Raw genomic sequence first — 20415 nt, 5'->3', positions numbered from 1 at the left:
GACTTTAATCAGTCTTCACTTAAATGGCAGGTAAACTGCGAAATCTTCCTGACCTCGTTCGTTTACCCAAGATACAGCTTTTATTTCAGATTGTACAGAAGCCCTGGATCGAAAACAGATGAAATGAATGGATGGGCTCCCTTTGGTGTGAGAGTGATTTTAAACCCTTTGAGTTCAGAAACACTACACACATTGGTACAGGGTGTGAAACAAATGCAAATCAGGCAAACGGGTTGAAATCTATCTCCAACACAAGTAGCTACAGATACTCTGTACAGATAATCTGTTTATTTCCACCACTTACCTCAGATTTGAAAATAGCTTCGTCCTCCCTCCTAATAACTGGCAATGTAAGCTGGAAAGGTCTCTGGAATGTTGTCTGCAGGGAAGAGAGAAGGCAGCTGGCAGTATGCATGCTTTTATTGATTGAATATGATCTTGTAATGCAATATAAAGCTGCTTCTACAGAACATTTGCAGCCAAGGCTACAGATGTATGCAGCTGGCTAATATTAAAGTATTGATGTATGGAAAATATAGGATTTTGGCATATATATGGTAAGCACCATTGCCAGGCCCGTGGCTTAGATGCCCAAAAGGGAGAACTTTTAACTGATTAAAATGCTAATGGGATTATTTCTGGGTTTTGGAGCTTTCAGGGGTCAAAAAAACAAGAAAAAAATCTATAAAATGATTTAATGAAATACTTCAAATGTACAAATTGAAAATGATGTTCAGTGAGAAACCTCAAATTGATTTCAGTTGGCTCAGCGGACACCTTGCAGGCAGGGTAGACGTGAAGCAGCAGGTTTCAGGTTTGTAGCAGATGTCATTTGTCTGGGATTTTCCCAGTTTTTCATGGCTCAGCTCAGAGCCCATCCATGCTGGGAGCGCTCTGCCCTCTTGTGGGTTTCCACAGCACTGTGACACCTTTGTCACCTGCGTGACGAGACTTCCCCTTGCAAAGTGGCTTTAACCTCACGTCTCATCTTGCCTCTATCTTGCAGGGCGTTAAGCAGTGGGTTTGTTAGTTGGCCATATATGTTTAAGTACAGATTCTGGATGGAAAAGTTGGCAAGCATGTTTTGGCTTTATCAAGTGGGAGGGAATTCTTTAGGCTTTGTTAGTAGAAAAGCAAACGCTCCTCAGCTATGTGCATGCAGCTGGAAGTCAGTGGAAGCTGAGCATGGTGGGAGAGAGAAGTTTTCATCCCTTGGGAAGTACAGCAGATGAACACCCCAATGACAGCCCTTTACCCATTCATGCTCATCATTTAAATGAAAAGAACAAAACCCTGATCAGTGTTATGTTGTTGGAAGTTCTGAAAAATTCTGCTTGCAGATTGTGTATCTAAATGTATTCTCTAACTGCCTGTGAAATAGCTGGAGTTTTCCAGCAATTACAGAGGTAACAATCTGTATTCAGTTCAGACCCAGGTAGAAGAATAACCATTAGTATGTGATTAATGCACTTAACTTTGTTTCCTTCACATTTGCCACTGATTGTGCTCCGATCAATGGGTTACCATAGGAAGGTGTTTATGTGGAGAGACATGTAATTATATGCATGATAAGCAGTCATTCCCTGATGACAATTTGGATGGCAGTAATTTAACTGAGTTAATTAAACAATCATTTGAGATTATTCTAATATGTCTTTGTTTTTCCTTCCTTCTTGTTGAAGACATGACAATGGATGAAGTCCGAGAGTTTGAACGAGCAACTCAGGAAGCCACCAACAAGAAGATTGGGATTTTCCCACCTGCAATATCTATCTCTAACACTTCCATGCCTTCTTCAACCCGCAGTGCTCCATCTAGTGCTCCATCAACTCCTCTCTCCACAGATGCTCCCGAATTCCTAACAGTTTCCAGAGAGCGGCCTCGGAAAAAGTCTGCTCCAGAAACTCTCACTCTTCCAGACCCAGCGAAGAAAACCCTTTAAATTCACCCAGCATGTTTCCTCCTGATAAGCCATGTCTGCCACAGCAAGAGTGATGTAACTCAGTTTCTACAAAGGTCATGGTGGTTTGTTGTTTCCTTCTTTTTGCTTAAAATAATCTTTCTGGTGTGGAAAGATTACTTCTTTCCTCAGACTTGATCTTTAAGACCTTCAGAGAAGTGCATGCAAGAGAACGTAGTCTATATATTCCTAAAGTAGTGTTTCAAGCCATCTGGTGCATCGTCCTGACATACAGTGACATAGGCTGAGGGGAATGCTGTAAACTGAAAGGAATCTTTCTGTAGCAGTATTCTACCTGCAAATCCTCATCTAGGTCATAGCATTTACAATTAGGAGTAGGTATTTAGTAAAGCTGCCAAGGACTTCCGTGGCAAATTAGTGCCAACTCGAATGCAGGGTTAACAGGAAAAAAACCCTCCCATTTTCTTCTTTTATAGCTGATTTTAAAATCCTTCCTGCTCTCAGGCTTTGGTGTATTCATAAACCTTTGACCTGTAATTCATTGTACTTGAACACCAACACCAATCACTCAAGATTCACATTTTGCTTAATATGACTCAGGATTTGGGGCCTAGTTAACAAAGAAAATTTTTCAAATCTAAAATATCACTGTATTGAAGCCCCAATTGTAATTAATTATACTGACTTTGAGGCCATTGAACTATTTCTATCTTGCACAGAATTTGTAAAAGAAACCACCTATTTCTTGTAGATAATGTATTTTAATAGCTCTCCCCTGTCCTTTTGTGATCTCTTAAACCCCTCCTGGCATTCATCAGTTGTGTTCCATCTGTCAAATTGCAAAATAGCAGCTAAATTGAACCAGTTGAGAAGCAAACCCAATGAATTCTGTCTTTTCCTCACTGGAAGATAAGTGGTAGTTACGATGTTAAGACCTTGAATGTAAAGGAAAGAAAACATGAGACTCCTTTTTCTTTTCTGCCTCCCATCTGTCCTAAACAGCCAACAGAAAGCTGTTCCCAGGCTTTGTCACCATCTAGGGGAAGGGGTGAACATCAGTCTTTGGAAAGCGAATGAGTTGTGGGGCTACTCAGTTCTGTGTAGAGCGACATTAAGGAAACAGAAGTGCCCTTCCTGGTCTGTGTATGAAATCACTCCTCAGTCTCTGGAATTAAAATGTAGAAAAGATATTTCCTGGTGGAGAAGACTGTGGAAGGAGGAGAAAAATAAATGGTCTCCTCCTAGACTCAGTGAGAGACTTTCCCTTCTGGCCCCCATTTGGGGTACTTCAGTCCCTTTCATCCAAATTGCTGTTTAATGAATGCTGTCAGTACCCATCATTCCCTCTAGCTGCAGCAGAAGTTAAGTAAGGCTCTGTTCAATTCCAGTGAATGACAGCCATTGCCTGAACCATATGATCAAAGTGGGTGATACTTTGTGCCACCGATGACATGGGACATGGGTTAGAAAAAAGAGAGTCCTCCAGACCTGAACTATCACCAAGTGTTGGCTGGGGATGGCCTTTTAACCAGGCAGGACTTTTGTGCTCTCTTCTCAGCACAAGACAGTGGTTTGAAATGCTTAAATGCACTGAAGTTCTCAACTGATCTACAAAGTTATGTTGAGTGTGTGATATTTATAGGGTAGTTTTAGTAGCAGGAGAATTCCACTGACAGCCTGCACTGACAAGTGTATATTTGTTTGATAGTTAAAATCCTGTAGGTAGCAAAATCCAGGAGCCCTTCATAGGTTAGCTGTGGTCTGACTTCCTGCATTCTCCCACTTACTGTCCATGTTCTGCTTCATTTTTTCTTCTCAGATCTACTAATTCTGTGTGATAAGTAAACTAATGAGTGATGCTTTTTTTGCTTAAAAAGAAGCTGCTGTAATAATGCGAGCAAAACTTTCCAACATTAGTTTATGATTTCAGCTTCAAGAGTGTACAGATTCTATATTCATGATTATAACTGGTCTAATCTCATTATTATTTATTTAGTAGCAAGATTGGAACATTGGCAGAGAAGGGAAACCTTTGAAAACATCAAGCATTGTTTGGTTGCGGTTTCATTTCCTGAATTTGACCTATATAGAAATAACTCAGGTCTGCTCCACCGGAAAGTCTGGTTTTCAGTGATTCTTTTTCTTTGTCAAAGAAAGCCATAATGCCCCTGTGCTTACAGATAAATGTTTCTATGTAAGTTTTGGCATTTGGGTTTTACAGAGATGATTAGACAAAAGCAGTTGTACCTTTACTCATAGTTAACAGACTGATTTCCGATCCCTTGTGGATACATTGATTGTCATATTAATTTGGTTTGCAGATAGGGCATGAATGAAAATTCTGAACATACCTGTATAGGACACATCTTAAGATCTGTATGACACAGATGTAGGAGAATGACAGGATGCTCAGTGGTATGCCTGTGCTGCTGCTGCAGCCCTTCTTCCTGCAGCGCTGCTCTTGAGGAGAGCTTACTGACCCAACAGCCTGACTTCACTGCTGACCACCACGAGGATCACGATCCGCCAGTTTGCCTCCATGGGGCTTCCTAATGAAGGCAAATAAAAGGATCTGTAATGTTCTGTTGCCCTGGATAAAAAACACCCCAGGCTTTTCACTGCCTGTGTAAGTACCCTCTGCTGTGTTCTGCTTTGCTTTCCCCACTAGTCGTGACCTGTTTGGTCAATAGGCTCTTTAAATATCTTTTTCTATTTGGTTGTTCTTTCTTTCTTTCTTTAAGGTAGGACAACTTTTTCTAGAATATTCCCAGCAAACACTCAAACCCACACAAAACTAAACAAAAAGAAAGGTCTGAATACTAAAGTGTATATCTTCAGGCAAAGGGATGGTTTTCGTTACTGATTTTTTTCACAGTGTTTTCTGTTGTATTTTCAAGCATGTTTATTAGGAGGAAAATAGCATTTTGCAGGTGTTCATCACTTCTTTTGTGAAAGTAAATCGTGATTATTTAGTAAGTCCGTCTTTAGAGTATGGAGACCTGGGGCAAAGCTGAATAGGCACAATAGCCTGTTCCTGTTCTCCACCACAGTGACTGAAGACTTACATGATGCAGCTCTGCTAGGGCTTGAGGGGAATTCTTCACCAAGGAGAATGCAGTTCGGAGCAAATAACATGATGAGTTTGTTTGAATTTCTATTAAAACCTCCTCCCAGCTTTATTTTTATGTATTTCATATGGCACAATCATTACAAAATAAGCGACAATTCATTCCTGTCTTTAGAGGGGTAGATCTAAGAGAGGTATCCATGAAGGCTATGAGGAGCAGCACATTCCTGAAGCACCTACTTATGAGGATTTCTTATGAATGTAATGGTTAATTTTGTAAATGACTGGATAAACCCTAGGGAAAGAAACTATTTGACCTTATTCTTTAGCTTTTTTATTATTCTGGAAGGTAATTTTGTGACCATCTAGTAGCCAGTTTGCATTAGTTGCTGCTGTAGAGCTTTTGAAATGGAAACATTTGTTCCTTGAGTTTCAGTTCATAACCAGACCGCTGTATTTTGTTAAAACTGCTTTGAAGCTTGCTGCACTGTAACTTCAAACCAACGTGCTATCCTTTGAAACAAGGCAAATGTATATGCTTTTTATGAATTAGTGAGTGCAGTAGGAGAGATTTCATGATCTTGTTAATAGGAGCTTTTCGGTTTCCATTGTTTGGTCTTGGGTTTATATGTGTAACTTGAAATTGCTAAATAAGTCTAACAGTGTTTTCTTTATAGGAACAGCATGGTCATTGAATTACAATCTCCAGTAGTTTTGTGCTGTCACTTAAACAGGTTTCATTGGTTTATTTTGTTTCTGTGAGAATTCCACCTGAGATTCAATGTCCAGTAATTCATTTCTTTCATTTAGAGCTATGGTGGCTGCATTACTCAATATATCACCACCATCAAAGAAGGACCAAGTTTTGAAATGCTCTGCATGTTAAATAATGCAAGGCTCAGCAGGAGAATTTGATTGTCATATTTCTCACTCATATAATTTAGTTTCTGATTTTTCCAAGTTATTTATTATTTTTAATATTGTATTTTTCCTTGCATTTTGTTGTAAATAAACTACCAACAATTATTCTTTACAGTTGTGGCTATTTTCTTTCTTTAGGTCTCCTCTAGCAAGGAGTATATCCCAAAACATTTCTACCCCGCAAGTCACTTCCTCTAAATTAAATAGCACAAAGAACTGGATTTGTAAGGGAAATTTAAACCGCTTACAACACTAAGGTTTTGTTGTGCCTCAGCTTTTAAAGACGTTATCTGGGCAGGTGCCCCATCATTTGGCCGACCAGGAAGTTATTCAGTAGGGAATCTATTTCTCTATACAGGATTTGGCAGCCCAGTGTTGCAGTACATACTGGAACAGGGAACATTCAAAACCTCTCAGACTTGTAGAGAAGTCATTTAATTTTAGTCAACAGCAATTTTGCATGTTCAAGGATTCTTCAAGCTGTTAAAGACTTACTCCATAGAAACGAAGCTTTCTATGCACCAGAGGAACAGTAGTCACATACTCAATACAGAAATGCTCCACAACAGTGTAGGGCCAGGCACAGGAAAAAACAGGGCCTAGAAAGTGTTTTAAGGTAGAAACCAGTCAGTCTGCTGTTCTTGAGCCTGCAGTAACGGCTTCTCAGATGGCTTAAGTGCATGGAAACCCTTTTGAGGTGAGGGTGCGGGGTTCTACCCTGTGGACATTGGACTCTACCCAAGCCTTCACCACCAATGAGAGGCTGTGACTGAATCTATTAAGAAAAACTGTGGCTGAATCCTCCACAAGACCCCAAAATCACGGTGCTGGCAAGAGGTGTTCCCAGTAATGCATCTAGTGGTGGGGCACAACCTGTTCTGTTGTTCTTCTGGTTTGACTTGATGTTTTTTACACTTCAGGCTTTTATTGCTACAGCTTCATTAAAATTTGAGCACAGAGAAATATGAATGCATGAATATACATTACAAATTGGTTAAAACCCTGAACCTACTGCTGTTAAAATTGGTGGAGTTGGGTTGCACTCTTGCAGGGGGAAAAATGCCACCCTGTATTCTTTACATACATGAGGCCTCTCATAGGGCAGGAATACACATAATTAGTCTTTAAACCAGCAATGTTTTACTGTGTGAATGCAAACCTACAGAACCGTTGTGTCTGATGTCCTCATGGTAATCTGCTTACAAATGACACCTTTACACTGCAGGAAACTGGAAATGGCCCGATTAAGACCATGCATGAAATGTCATGGGAACAACTGAACAGTGGAAATCCAAACTGCTGTTTAGGGTGTTCTAAAACGAATGGCTCTTAATTAAATTGTGGCTGCCCCATCCCTGGCAGTGCTCAAGGCGAGGCTGGACGGGGCTTGGAGCAAACTGCTCTAGTGGAAGGTGTCCCTGCCCAAGGCAGGGGTTGGAACTGGATGAGCTTTACGGTCTTTTCCAACCCAAACTGTTCTGTGATTCTATGATTTAATGGTATTCAAAGCAATCAGCCCGCACCGTATCTGTATGTCCTTCTCAAATATCAGCTGGCAAAGCCTCCCTACACCCTCAGTAAGCGGCAGGACTGCCAGTCCCGACCTGACCGACCACACCACACCAGTGACCCAAGTCGCGACCCAAAGTTTCCCTATCACCGACCCCAACAGACCCCGTTTCCGCCTCCCACCGCCGCCTCGGGCCACGGCGCATGCGCCATGCCATGTCTCGCGAGAGGTCGAGGCTCGCGAGCATGGCGGCCTTGTGTGAGAGCTTCACGCTGTGCGGGTTGGGTCCCAGCAGCGGTGTCGGCCTCGATGGCGGTCTCCTGGCTCTGGAGCCGGGGCCGGACCGCGACCACGTCCTGCTTACCGACCGCGGCAGGACGGCCACGCTGTTCAAGGTAACCCCCGGCCGCTCGGGAGGGCAGCCCCAGCCGGTGGGAGGGTCTCCGGGCCGGGCCTCGGAGCCGCTCGCTCTCCTGCCCCGGGCGGCCTGTCACTGGAGCCGGAGCCGGGACAGCGGGGGCTTCAGCCTGCGCCCTGGGGTTGGGGAACGGGGCCGGACTGGGCCCTGTCCCGTTTCTGTCCATCTCTCCCCGCAATGCCCTGCCCAGCTCACCTCTGCTGCCCCCCGGCCTGTCTGCCAGTGGAGCAGGTGTCGGCTTGGGCTGTTGCTTGTGCATTTCTCCTTTTGCCGATTTTCTCTCTCGGCTTCAAGAAGTGCTCCCGTCCCGAAGCTGCAGGGTACATGCTGTTATTCCCCAGTAGCCAAGGTGACATGCGTTTTGTCCGGCTGTCAGATTTCTGTCAGCTACCTTCCTGTTGGTTGGAGGATGAAAGGTTTTAGTTTGCAGTTTGAAACCAGAAGTATGCTCTGGTGTCTTTTAATGTACACATTTATTTCAGTAGACCATAATAACACTTAAGCAAAACATTTGGCTTTCACATTCAGGTCGCTAGGGACTGTATCTTAATGTTTTCATGATACAATCTCCTTATGGGTTGTTCAGCCACTCTGGCAATATCATACTGAGAACATATACAAGTTGGTAAACATGCCCAGTGTGGCTGCAGTTGGAGGAGAGGGGACTGAGTACCCTCTAGCAACAAGATGTAAGTCATATTTAGTGTAAGTTTTAGACAGTGAAATTCATTGCTCTTGGTCTTATATTGAAATTGGAAGAGGAAAAAGTGTAGTTCTATGCTTGATTGTATCAACGAGTAAAAGTAACTGACTCAAGTGACAAAGAGTAGTGTTTTCACTTTGAAAAAGCCTTGCCTCATACCTGTGCTTCATGCATAAACTCATAAACTGTTACAGCTCAAAGGGATTTCTTATGTGAAAATAAATAGTTCAAATTAATGTAGTTATTTCATGTTATTCTGAGATTTTTGGTACCAAAGTCAAGAACAGGGATGCTCAAGCAGGTGTTCTGAGTGTAGCAGTCCTGTGTTTTAATATGCTAATTCAGTTCAGATGTGGTACCTTGCATTTCCTTGCTGTTGTGAGGAAAATCCCAAGGGTGTACCACAATATGTTTTGATTATAGTGTCTTTGTTCTGACTCTTCCAGGTCTCAGATCAGAAACCACTGGGCTGTTGGTCCGCTAAACATGGGCAGATTATCACCTGTCCAGTTGTATGCAACTTTGAGACTCATGAATATATAGCAGTTCATGATGACAAGGTGAGATCTTCATTCTTTTCTAAAGGGGAAAAAGGATGGGGCTAGTCTTCTGTGGGAATGTATATAGGGGAGAAGTCAGGGATGCTGCATTTTTGGTTCAACGTAAATGCATGGAGCTCTTGCCACCCTCTTGCAGTTCAGGTCCCCTCTTTGAAGGGATGGGGTGGGCAGTTCTGCAGCTGCACAACATGTGTTGTGCAACATGAAGATCATCTCTGCTGAGCACAGGTTGTGCCATGGCCTCCTGAAAAACACCTCATTCTCAGGAAGAGAGTCTCATGCATGTGTTCCCCAAGAATAGGTTATTTCTGTTCTTGCAGACCGGTTGGCAATTACAGTTGCATGATTACTGTACTGAAATGGTTGCAATGGTTCATACTTGTGTCCTTGTCTCATGTTGTACAGTCAAACATTTCCTGTTTGTGTGTGTAGTGTTTGCTTAGCACATGCTGAACCTTTGGCTTTTTGTTATTGATGAAATATTTTTCCTGACCTTTCATTGCTCTTCTTGAAGCAATCTCTTCCAGATCAGGTTGTCTGTATCTTAATCTGCCTCCATCACTTTGATCTATTAGAATTCTGCTGTATCTTTTTTCCTTAACCTCACTCTTCCCTTTCCTTCCTTTCCAATCTAGGATGTATGAGCTTAGTTTGTATCCCTCTTGTTTCTGCTTCAGCTTCTTCCCGTGTAAACTTCCCAGTCTCAGATTCCATTAAGGTTACTGTGAATACTTCCTGTTAATTTTCCTCCTATGTTTCAGGGACATGCAATTTCTAGTATTTTGCATGCTGATATGTGTGTATATTACTGTTTTATGGTGCTTGAACAATGATGCTTGTCTTAAAGGTTTTAAGAATATGGAAGAACACAGATGTTAACTTGGACAAAGCGTTTAAAGCAACGGTAAGTCTCTCATGTGAGTTTACTTTTATGTTAACATTTTGAATCCTGGTGGAGGGAAGAGATGCACATTTTCATAGTACTGGTAATATTACAGTTTAGCTGACCATGGTCTTAACTTGTGCTTCATGATATTCTGGAGTATTGTGAGGACTCCCCTTAGGCTGAGAGACCTGATCATCAGGTGTTTATCTTAAAATGATTGGTATCCCAAATTCAAAGTTTCAGAGGAGTTTCTTTAAAGGTGATGTTCAAATAGAGTCTATGTATGTTCAGTACAGATTTTTCTGTTCTGCTGTATAGCAGGTGTTTGAACTCCTTACCCTCAGTTACGGTTCTGATGCGATTCAGAAGTGTGATCCTCTTTGGGATGCTTTTCCTGGCTTTTTGTTGGCTGGAGATTTGCATTGTTTATAACATTTTGGCAAATTGCAGCTACTATTTCAACTACTAGGTATGTTATCAGGTGTCTTGCAGGGTCATCATTTGTCTGTTACTCGTTTATTGAAAGAATTTAAAAAAACAACCAAAAAAAGAGATGGGTAAAAGACTTCGAGGTATGTACCAGAGAACATAGAATTATTTGTATTTTCTCTGCAGCTTTCAGCTGATGTGTACAGAATACATTCACTACCCAAAGGAGGGCCAGTGGTACTATTCAGAGGAGGGGGTGTTCGAACTTTAGATGTCCTTTTGGAAGCCCCTCAACAAGAAATTGAAAACGTTATCTCAGATGAAGTCATCAAGTAAGTGATACAACATTATGAAGCTTGTTTCTTGCTCAGAGGAACTGACAATGATGGAAGTTGTTTCCTTTTTTTGAGGGGATAGGGGAGAGATCTGAAGACACAGATCATGGGGGTGGCTGGTTTTCTCTAACACATTATTGTTAAAATCTTAGCACTCTTTATATAAAGATTGAAAATCTAAGAGGCTGCCTAAGGATATGGGTGATATGACTTTAGGTGTAGGCCTGGAATATGGAAGATGTTCATATAGTTTCTGCTTTTAGGTGGAGTGAAGCCTTTATGGATCGTCAACAACCTATCTTGATTTTCACGACTGAGAAAGTGAGTTAAATACTTATTTTAAAGTAACTTTACTAGCAGCAAATCTAAGTGCTTCTTCTGACATCCATCACCTGTTTCATTGGATTTTAAGAGCTTTTAGTGAAATCATTAACCTAATTTAATCAGTATCCCTATACACCAGTTAAACTGCAGTTGTGTTGCTTTCAGGGCTGAGGAGTGTGGCTCTTAGAACTTAAGAGAATAATTAAGGTTAAATATAGGAGACATTGTCTTACTCCTCATTGCGTTCAAATACTTGCTCATTGTGAAGAAGTTACTAAATATGATTTATGTTTTAAGAAAATAATTACAGGTGGATCTGTCTTTATTCATATTCTTCTTTCTGTGAGTCCATTTGGTGCATAAAATTAGAATTTTCGTGCTTGAGTCTGCAAACTTTGTTCAATTAGGCTGTATGTAGAAAAGCCAAATTCCTAACTTTGCATAACATCCCAAGTCAAGCAGTTCTAATACCCGAATTCCTGTCATTTCTTGTTTGTGCAAATTAAAGGAAAACTTTATTTTCTTTTTTGTTTTAGAATGGAGATTCTTTTGTCTACGTGCAGAAACTTAAGATGAATAATCTACACAAGTATAAGTTGGAACAACAGGAATTATCTAAGGCACTGAGTTTCACAGCATATATAAAAAATCAAATCATCACGCTTCTGTGTTTGTGTAAGTTAAGTTTTCTAATGGGGTGTGATAATAAAGTTGAGAATTGTGTGGAAGGACATAAAATGTTGGTACTTATGAATTATTGTTTAATATTTTCAGCTCTTCAAACTTTCTTAAAGAGCCAGTGGTAGAAGTGGTAATTCAACCTTCCTGATGTTTTAATGGCTGCATAAGTTCGTACATGTTATGACTTGTATCTTGCAGACCTCATGCTAGCTGTCCTTTCATTTTGTCGCTTTGCACTGTAACATGTCCTAGAAACGTCCTGTGTTATTTCTTCTTCCAGCATTCACTGGATTTTGTTCTCTTTGGATGTCCTTTTGCCATATTGTATCAGTTTTTCCACAATAACATCATAAAAGAGTAATGATTCTTCTTTCTTTTTTTTTGACAGCTTCCAATGACTCTGTGTACAAGTTTCTGATACCTCTGCAGCAAAACACTGAAGAGGAAGAGCAGATTTTGCCCAGGTCACTACTCCTGAACCTTTCGGTATCTGGAAGTGTTCTAAAAGGAACTTCTTTCGTTGTTCTTGATAAAGACCACATTGCAGTGTTAGGAAGTCTAGCTACAGCTGGTGAAGAATCCAAAGGTAACAAGAGTTGAGAAGATGCAGCAAGAGAACTTATGGATGGAGGGGAGTTAAAGGGGCCTGGACATATGTAAAAGGACCTATGCAGGGAAATAGCTCTGATGTCCTCTAAGGAATCAGTGTCTGCAGTAAGTGAAACAAACACTTCAGTCCCATACCTAAACTTCTGGAATGTGGGATCACTGAAATTTAGGCCACTGAACATTTTATAACGGTGTTCTTCCTGACTGGAAGCCTCACTGGCTGTTGTTTGTTTTGTCACAGCTTCTTGTTTCAAGCTGTTCACTGGAAAACTAACCCATCTTTACTTGACTTGAGATTTAAGCAGAATGTTGAGTGGTCACTGACTGAGCTATTTTGAACCTATCATTCTTGTTTCAAGTGTTTGTAGCTGAAAGTAGCAAGGTAAATGTAGCATTTTTGTTGCACTTTGGCTTTGTAACATCTACCTCCTGCTTTCCCTAGAGTGCCTAACAATATGGAATACAAAATTTCAGACATTGCAAACTTCAAAGGAGCTTCCCCTGGGAACCAGTGGACAAGTAGGTGGACAAGTCTTCAATCTGTAGTCTGTAAGCTTTGTGTATTTGGCATGATAGCAGTGAAGGGGCTGTCTTCCAGAGTTCTGCTTCTGTCTGGAAGAGCAGGGAATACCAGGTTCTGAGACAAAATTAGTATTGACAGTTGATGAGCTGTTTTTGTCAGGATGCTGCCCTTTGGCAATCTCTTTGGTAATTCAGTACCTTCTGACTTCTGATGGACTTGATTATTTGTTGAGAATTAAATAGCAAATTAACCAGAAAACCCAGAAGTTTCTGTTCTATTCAGACAATCTGTAATTGACGGTCTAAATGATGCCTGCATCTCCCTAAATAGTATTTCAGGATGTTCAGCTGCCTGTTAATGATAAATCAACTGACACCTAAGTAACAAATTTACTAGTGCAATAGAACTGTTGGCTGGTTTTTGTCTCATAAGTGCACAAGAGGAAATTAATGTCTTGGAGCAGCTGCTTCTTATTTGTGCATTTAAAATCAACAGTTAAGAAAGTTCTGCTAACAAGTGTTAAGCCTACCTAAAACAATTTCATCTGACCAGTGACTTGTACTTAAACTCTGTAGTAAGGAGTTACACATTGGCTTGTGCAGGAACACACTTCTCTGCTCATCTCATAAAGATATGTTTTTCTATTTTGTAGATATGGTGTTATGAGAAAAAATTCTTTTTTACTCATGGGAAAGTGCTCACAGTGGTTATATACAAGTGTGAAACATCATCCTTGGCAGCTGCTGTGGGAAAGCTCAAGGACAGTCAAGCCCCTGGTAAGAATCTTTCTAATTACGTGAAAAGATCTTATAAAAGGAAAACTTCTGGAATTGTATAGAAATTATTTTTAGTACATGCCCATAAAATCAGTTGAATCTAACCAGCTTGCAGAAACGTAACACTGCCCTGTGTTCCTCACTGTTAAATTTACCATTGCTGAAAGCACCGAAGTACGCAAATGTCTGAATTTCTTGTGGCTTCACTTAGCCTTGGTTGTTGTTCAAATAACTGGAATTACAGAAAATGCTGGAATGCCAGCTTTGACTACTGAAAGCAAAATGAAGTGCTGTCTGCTATAAATTATTTTCAAAGAGTTGAAAATAATTAATTAGATTGAGCAAGGTAAAACCTTAGTTTGTAGACTTTAGTTTCGAATTGCACTCTCATAGTGTCTTTAGTTTAGCATTGCACTGGTAAAATGCTGTTGCAAGTAACGCTCACAGTAGATTGTGTAATAATTTACTTCACTTCCTCTGGGAGGCTAAATGGAGAAACAGTATGTAAAAAGGGCCACAAAGTTACTTCCTGCTGAGATAAACCTGGAAACTCTCTTGTCATAAAGTGACTTGGATTATACTTCAGAAAATACTTGTTAGTATAAGAAGTTGAGTAACATTTAAACTTGAATAAATGTACTTTAAGTGCTACCTTCATATAGTTTTGTTTTGTGTTCGCAGATGTGTCTTTGTTTGTAGACTGGAATACCCTTGGAGATGAAGAGCTTGTGATTTCCCTTCAGTCCCAGCAGTCTGTAGCTCTAAAACCTGAATCCAGAATGATTGTAAGTTAGCATTAGGAGCATGCAAGGTTTTTGTTTTCATTCTCTTGTCTCTTCCCCAATGCTGCTCCTTTTAGTTTTTGGTGTTGTAGCAGAAAACATTTTCACTTTGTATTTGTTACTTATTATTTCTAACACTATGTCTGGAATTGCACTACCCAGTTACTGATCATAATCTGTGCAGCAAGTTGATGCACAAAGTTCCTAGTTACCGTGATTGAAATCCTTAAATATATATGAACTTTTTTGAGCTGAATAGTAACATTTTTTGTTTCCTTTTTCTTTGTAATAGTTAAGATCAAAAAAGAACACTGTTGCTAAAGTACAGCCAGATACCTTATCAGTTGGGCAGCTCTTACTAAATCTGAAAGTAAGTAAAGCAGATACCCTAAAGTAGTGGTTTAGACACTCTCAGAATATTCTGTCTCTGAAGCTATTATCTTTTTCCATGTCCTCTTGCAAATATCAGGTTGGCAAAGCTGATTTGAACAGGTGAGTTGGTGGATATTGTGCAAGAACAGTATTTGAACATGATGAAATTAAAGTTTTGTCATAGGAGTACGTTTGAGAACTATACAATACAGGGCTGATATAACTGAGTTCTGAAAACTTGCACAGATTTGCTAATTTTTAATGACAGTCTTCTCTTGCAGCAGATAAGGTGGGAGGATATTTCACCTGAACTCTGTGGGGATTGATGTTTTTTTAGATTCTTATTTATGGCTTTAATTTGGTTAAAAATATTTTGGATCTAAAAAGTGGAATTGCTAGGAATTCCACTGCAAATACAGCAATGAGCTGCTTAGTTCCTTTCTAAAATCTGCTGCAAGTGTTGTGATGCTTGAAGTTGCAGTCCTTCCTGTGTGAATGTACCTATAGTTCAGCTGGGGCTGGGCGTCTTAGTAATGTTACTGAAGTAACAGGTGAATAATCCATGAGCTTGAGTTTAGAGTGAGAAATTACCCTGTTTGGCTCTTTCATGCTTGAGAGAGATACCAAAACACAGAGTGCTTAGGATTTTTTTGTAAATCATTTTTAGCTTGAATCCCAAAGTCAGTCTGGTTCTACTTGGTGTAATTAATACCAATACAGTGTTCAAACCTATTTGTCAACCTCAATTTGTCGTTTTCAGGATGCTTCTACAACTGTATTTGAAAATGAATTGAGACAAGTGATGTCAAAAGGACAGATGCCAGATTTCCAAGCCACTGTTGGATGTGTAGTAACTGCCCTTATAAACAGATGTAAAGCAAATCCAAAGTACTACCCTCGAAATTTCTTGTTGCAGATAGTTGAAAACCAAGATTTGTCTTACAGGTGATGATGATTCCAATTTTTTTTATTGTACGGATTAGCCAATAATAATAGTAATAATAATATTAATAATATTTTTTAGTAGAAATCCAGTTCTTTGTAAAGCATTCTCAAATTACCAGAATTTACTATCAAAGTTTCTTATCCTTGTTTTCTGATTAAGCTGACACTTCCCAGATGGATTTTCGTATAAGACGAGTGTAGTAACTTCAGCGTTAGCTGTTGATGTAGCTTTTAGTGGGTATGAACTATGCAGCATATTCTTCTCATATTCTTACAGCTTATGTCCAGATTTAATGGTTGTTGCTTTGGAGAAAAAAGATCTGCATCTCTTACAAATCTGCTTACAACGGTTTCCAGATATTCCTGAAGAAATTACTTATGCTTGCTTGAAAGCATTTTTAAGGTAAGTTGGAATCAGTCTATTTTTTTTCCTCCTTCTTCACCAAACCAAACCCCTTACTAAAAGCTATGTGTCACCAAGAATGGCGTAGATTTTATAGATGAGCAGTGAACACTGTGTATTAAATTCATAATTCTGAGTATAGTTAATGTTGGAGTCTTGCAGACTGACACACTTTTTACAAGTTGTCTGTTGCATATGTTAATTCTAGAAAGTATGTAAATGGTAATTAAAAGAACATGCCTTTTGGTAACACTGCTGGCTTGAATGGTATTTGCATCCTTCTACCTATGTTGTTAGGACGAGCTGTTTACTGTGCAACAGACTTAATTGGGAACTTACATGGGGTAAGAAGCCCATAGAAAAGTACAACTCTTCTAAGTTCGTGACACAACCAGCTTTTGTATCCCAAAGGATGAAGTCTTAGGCACTGTAACCAATGAGAAGACTTTGGTTACAGCAACTTTGGTTACTGTTGTAACTGTTGCTCTAGGCTTCCAGAGCAAACAAGATTATTTTTCTATTAGAAACATAAGATTTTATTAATTTCATACCTTGGAATTGTCAAATATTTTATTACTAAATGGGAAAATCATAAATGTCTGATGGGTTGAAGCAGTCTGAACACAACAACAGTCTCAAATGGGGTATAACCTTTAAATCAGCCCATGACATAATATCTAATAATACAGTAACTAACATTGTTGGAACAGAATAACAGTACATGTATTGTTCAAAGTTAATGATTACAAAATATTAACTGTTCTCTCATGGTCTTTGTTTGTTCTGCAAGACTGTATTTTAGTTGCTTTTTTTTTACTTTCTAGTAAACTTCAAACAGTGTGTACTAATGGTGGGTTGATGGCATTGCTGATTTTAAAGCACATAATTAAAAGTAGTAAACATCTGGAATTTTCTTTTACAGCATTAGTGATGCCTATCTTCAAAGGATAGATCTGAATCTAGAATCTGTTATCTGTTACCTTGATATTGAATTGAACAATAAAGAAGTTAAGACTGAAATTGTAGAAAATGGTTTCAGTACGGAGCTGGAACAAAACATCTGGGAAACTAAAGTCACCAAGAAACTCCATGTGACGAGTGATAGTGAATCCTGCCCTGTTGGACCACAGAAGGCAGCATTACTGTATCCTCTGTGTTTAATGAAGGAAAGTCAGTGCATTATATGTGACACAGATGTTTAGGTTTAGTATTACTGACAGATTTATCTTCTGCTATTGTTAAAAGTTTCTGAGAAGTTCTGATAAAATAAGTTCCTACTTATTAGAAAAATTATTTAAACTATAAATAGAAATAACTTTTAGAAAGCACCTATACCAGTTAAACTACTATTATTACAAAAGTGTACTAAAACTTCTATCTATTCAAGAGAAAATAGCATCACTGATTTTGATGTTTGTTGAAACAGATTATCCAATTACGTACTTGTAGTAAACAAAACTGCTCAAGCTAACTGCACTGTGATGACTCAGTTGCTGTATGTATTTCATGATAGAAATAAGGGAGATTCAAAAGGCTCAAATAGGACCTGTCTTAAGGAACTTAGAGAAGTATTTTTAGTTAGAATTCACTTTGCTTTGTAGAAAGTGGTATTTTTTTCCCTGCAGTTATATTTCCTTAATAGTCCTGCACAGAAATGCTATTCTCCATTCGGCTTACAGTGAGACATTCCTTTTGCCTCATCTGAAAAACCTTCCGGCCCAGCAAGCTGTTGTAAGTATGTTAAAAAGCTTTAGAATTTTGGGGAGGAAAGGGAAGAAAGTTTTTTTTATTGCATATAAGAAACTTGCTGCTCTTACTGGAGTCTGAATCACAAACTAAGACATGAAAATTAAATTAAGATGGCTAATAAGATTTAATGTTAACAAATGTCATGGTTTTCCACATGCATATGGAACTAATCTTTTTAGTCCACACTTACTTCAGAAAATGTAAGACAGAAACCCTCTTTGTGACCCAGTCTACTTGGAAAATGTAGCAACATTTAGCAAGTAGAGTATCCTTTATTGATTTGGATGCTCTTTAAGAAAGGATCAATCCTAATTTAGTCAGATCCATCAGAAACAGAAGTTTAGAAAATCTGAGAAACAAACTGTACACTCTGTAAAAAGCCAATTGCAAAACATATCACACTCCATGACCTGGGGCCCATTCAGTTTCAATACAAAAGAAACTCATCTTCCTGGTCCCTCAGCACCTGAAATATAACTTCCAGAACTGCTTATACCATAGTACCTGAGTGTATATGTGGTTTTCCAGGGATTCAGAAGAACTGTACAACCAGAAGAAAGCTGATCTTAGCACTGACCTGTCTCCTTGATTTCTCTTTTCAGAAAGAGAAAGAAATCTTTGACTTGTGCTCAGCACAAGATGATGTTGATCTGATTCTGACCGTTACCAATTTATTGCTGGCTACTAAAAGTGAAGTTGAGACTAAAATTACTAATGTTGATACAGTTTTTAGCAGAGTTCTTAGAAAAGTCGCTGTCTAAATTAAATTGCACTGAAACAAACAGTGGAACAGTAACCCTGAATGTAATATTACTGAGAATTTTCAAACATCTGGCAATAGATGATGTAAGAGGACCAGAAAACTTATTTGTAATGTGTAGTATACTGGCATCTCTGTTGCTTTAAAAAATAAACTAAAAAGAAATCCTCATGTATATTACTGTGTGCAAGACTAAACTCCTTAGCCTGTTAGATGTTTGCCCTTTAAAAATGTTCTGTCTTTTCTACTTTTAGCTGTTTCTCAGGTATTTATACTACCTGTATGTGAAATGCAGTGAAAAAATTACCACCACTCTTCCCGGAACATGCCCTCCAACTGTAAATCAGGTGAGAAGCTACTTCTAAGATTTGTATTTCCTTTGGTTTCTGTGGTGTGTGACTTGGGGAGTAGTGAATATGTAACTGAGATCCACATTCATCCTACAAAGTATTGTCTATTAATGTAACCTGTATGAAATCAGATGTAACACAACACTTTTTACTGTCAGAAAATAAATATACTGTCTTAGAATATGAAACCATTTTGCATTGAAAGTTACTGTTGTAGAGTTCAGCTTTTAAAGCAAAATCTGTGTCATTTGCATATCATAAAGTGTAAGTGTCCCTTCCTGCTTTGTCTTCAGATTATGGATTGGCTGTGCCTATTACTTGATGCTCAATTCTCAGTTATGGTGATGCTACCAGAAGCAAAAGAGTTACTTTCAAAGCTGCATAAGTTTGTAAGAGCCCAAGTAAGTTGTATCTTACTTCATATTAGTATTGACTTTGAATGTGGGTGTTAAGAAGGAGGGAACAGACAACAACAAATGATATAGTGAATCAAATAATGACTGTTCTGCTCTATATTCCTTCCTGAGCATGAAATGGCAGTTGCCTCTCTCTCTTTTTTTATTTCAAAAGCTGTTATATTTGCTAGGGTTAAATATCTGAAACTGTGCACAACCACACATAGTTCCACAGTGTAATGCTGTATGAAAAGAATGACAATTTCTTTTACTGTAAGTATCTGGTTTTTCTTCTTTTTTAGGTACGGTTCTACTCTGAACTAAACAAGATTGAAGGAAGTTTGCAAGAATTACAAAGACTTAACCACCAGAAGGACCCTCATACATATTCTGTTGAAGTGCTGGAACTTATTTGAATTTGAAATTAATTATTAACACATTTTTTATTGATTCCTTTTATGATGAGGATGTATTAGCACTCCATATTGGGGATGTGAAAAGTTGTTCTCTACACAGGAGCACAGTTACTCTGTAGCTTCGTGGGAGTTTTAAGACTGAAACTCGTGAATTAAAAGCTCTTTTTAACTGGATGAGAAGCTGGATACTTGTTTATATTTTCATGTATAATTTTGATACTTCGACGTAGTGATAAGAACATCCTAAAATACCACGTAACTCCTGGCAAAGGATTAGTAGGATATTTGCATTAAAACTTCAACAGATGTTTCATCAAATGAATTGACATTTTTAATTTACATGCTTCTTTTTTACTTAATAGTTTAAGTCTGATAAGATCCTTTGTAATTCTCTTATCTCCACTCAGGTTGAAGCACAGATGAACTTGAGTTTGCTTCTTTGACTTTTCTATTTTAAAGTTGGTTTTTAATTTGTTCAGAGATGACTTTAACATTTACAGTCTTAGCTTAAACAGGGAAGGGACCTTAAGTGTAGGTATGGGATTGTTATCTAACATTGATTTTTCTCTCCTGTGTATCA

At 38.9% G+C, this 20415-nt stretch overlaps 2 protein-coding genes across 4 annotated transcripts in view; both read left to right on the top strand.

Moving 5' to 3' along the window:
- Nucleotides 1-6023, top strand: part of PITPNC1 (phosphatidylinositol transfer protein cytoplasmic 1) — an 80937-nt gene extending 74914 nt beyond the window's left edge. For both annotated transcript variants that reach the window (XM_034067795.1, XM_034067796.1), the window contains one exon: nt 1683-6023. In XM_034067795.1, the coding sequence (XP_033923686.1) occupies nt 1683-1942 (260 nt within the window). In that variant the 3' untranslated portion in view covers nt 1943-6023. The remainder of the gene's footprint in view (nt 1-1682) is intronic.
- A 1628-nt stretch (nt 6024-7651) lies between these two features.
- NOL11 (nucleolar protein 11) lies at nt 7652-20161 on the top strand. 2 transcript variants are annotated; one of them, XM_005146139.3, is made up of 18 exons: nt 7657-7814; nt 8987-9100; nt 9948-10004; nt 10602-10747; nt 11014-11071; nt 11611-11749; nt 12144-12341; nt 12807-12883; nt 13540-13663; nt 14345-14448; nt 14738-14815; nt 15578-15762; nt 16040-16165; nt 17088-17309; nt 17818-17896; nt 18929-19021; nt 19318-19425; nt 19722-20161. In XM_005146139.3, the coding sequence occupies exons 1-18, from the start codon at nt 7665-7667 to the stop codon at nt 19833-19835; spliced, it is 2172 nt and encodes a 723-aa protein (XP_005146196.2). In that variant the 5' UTR covers nt 7657-7664; the 3' UTR covers nt 19836-20161. The 2 variants fall into 2 exon arrangements, with proteins under 2 accessions (XP_033923746.1, XP_005146196.2); XM_034067855.1 differs by lacking the exon at nt 14738-14815 and having other exon boundaries at nt 7652-7814.
- Nucleotides 20162-20415: the final 254 nt, after the last annotated feature.

The sequence above is a fragment of the Melopsittacus undulatus genome, chromosome 11 (assembly GCF_012275295.1).
Source record: "Melopsittacus undulatus isolate bMelUnd1 chromosome 11, bMelUnd1.mat.Z, whole genome shotgun sequence".
NCBI lineage: Eukaryota > Metazoa > Chordata > Aves > Psittaciformes > Psittaculidae > Melopsittacus > Melopsittacus undulatus.
Note: the sequence above shows the minus strand (reverse complement) of the source record. Positions and strands in the feature narration are given on the sequence as shown.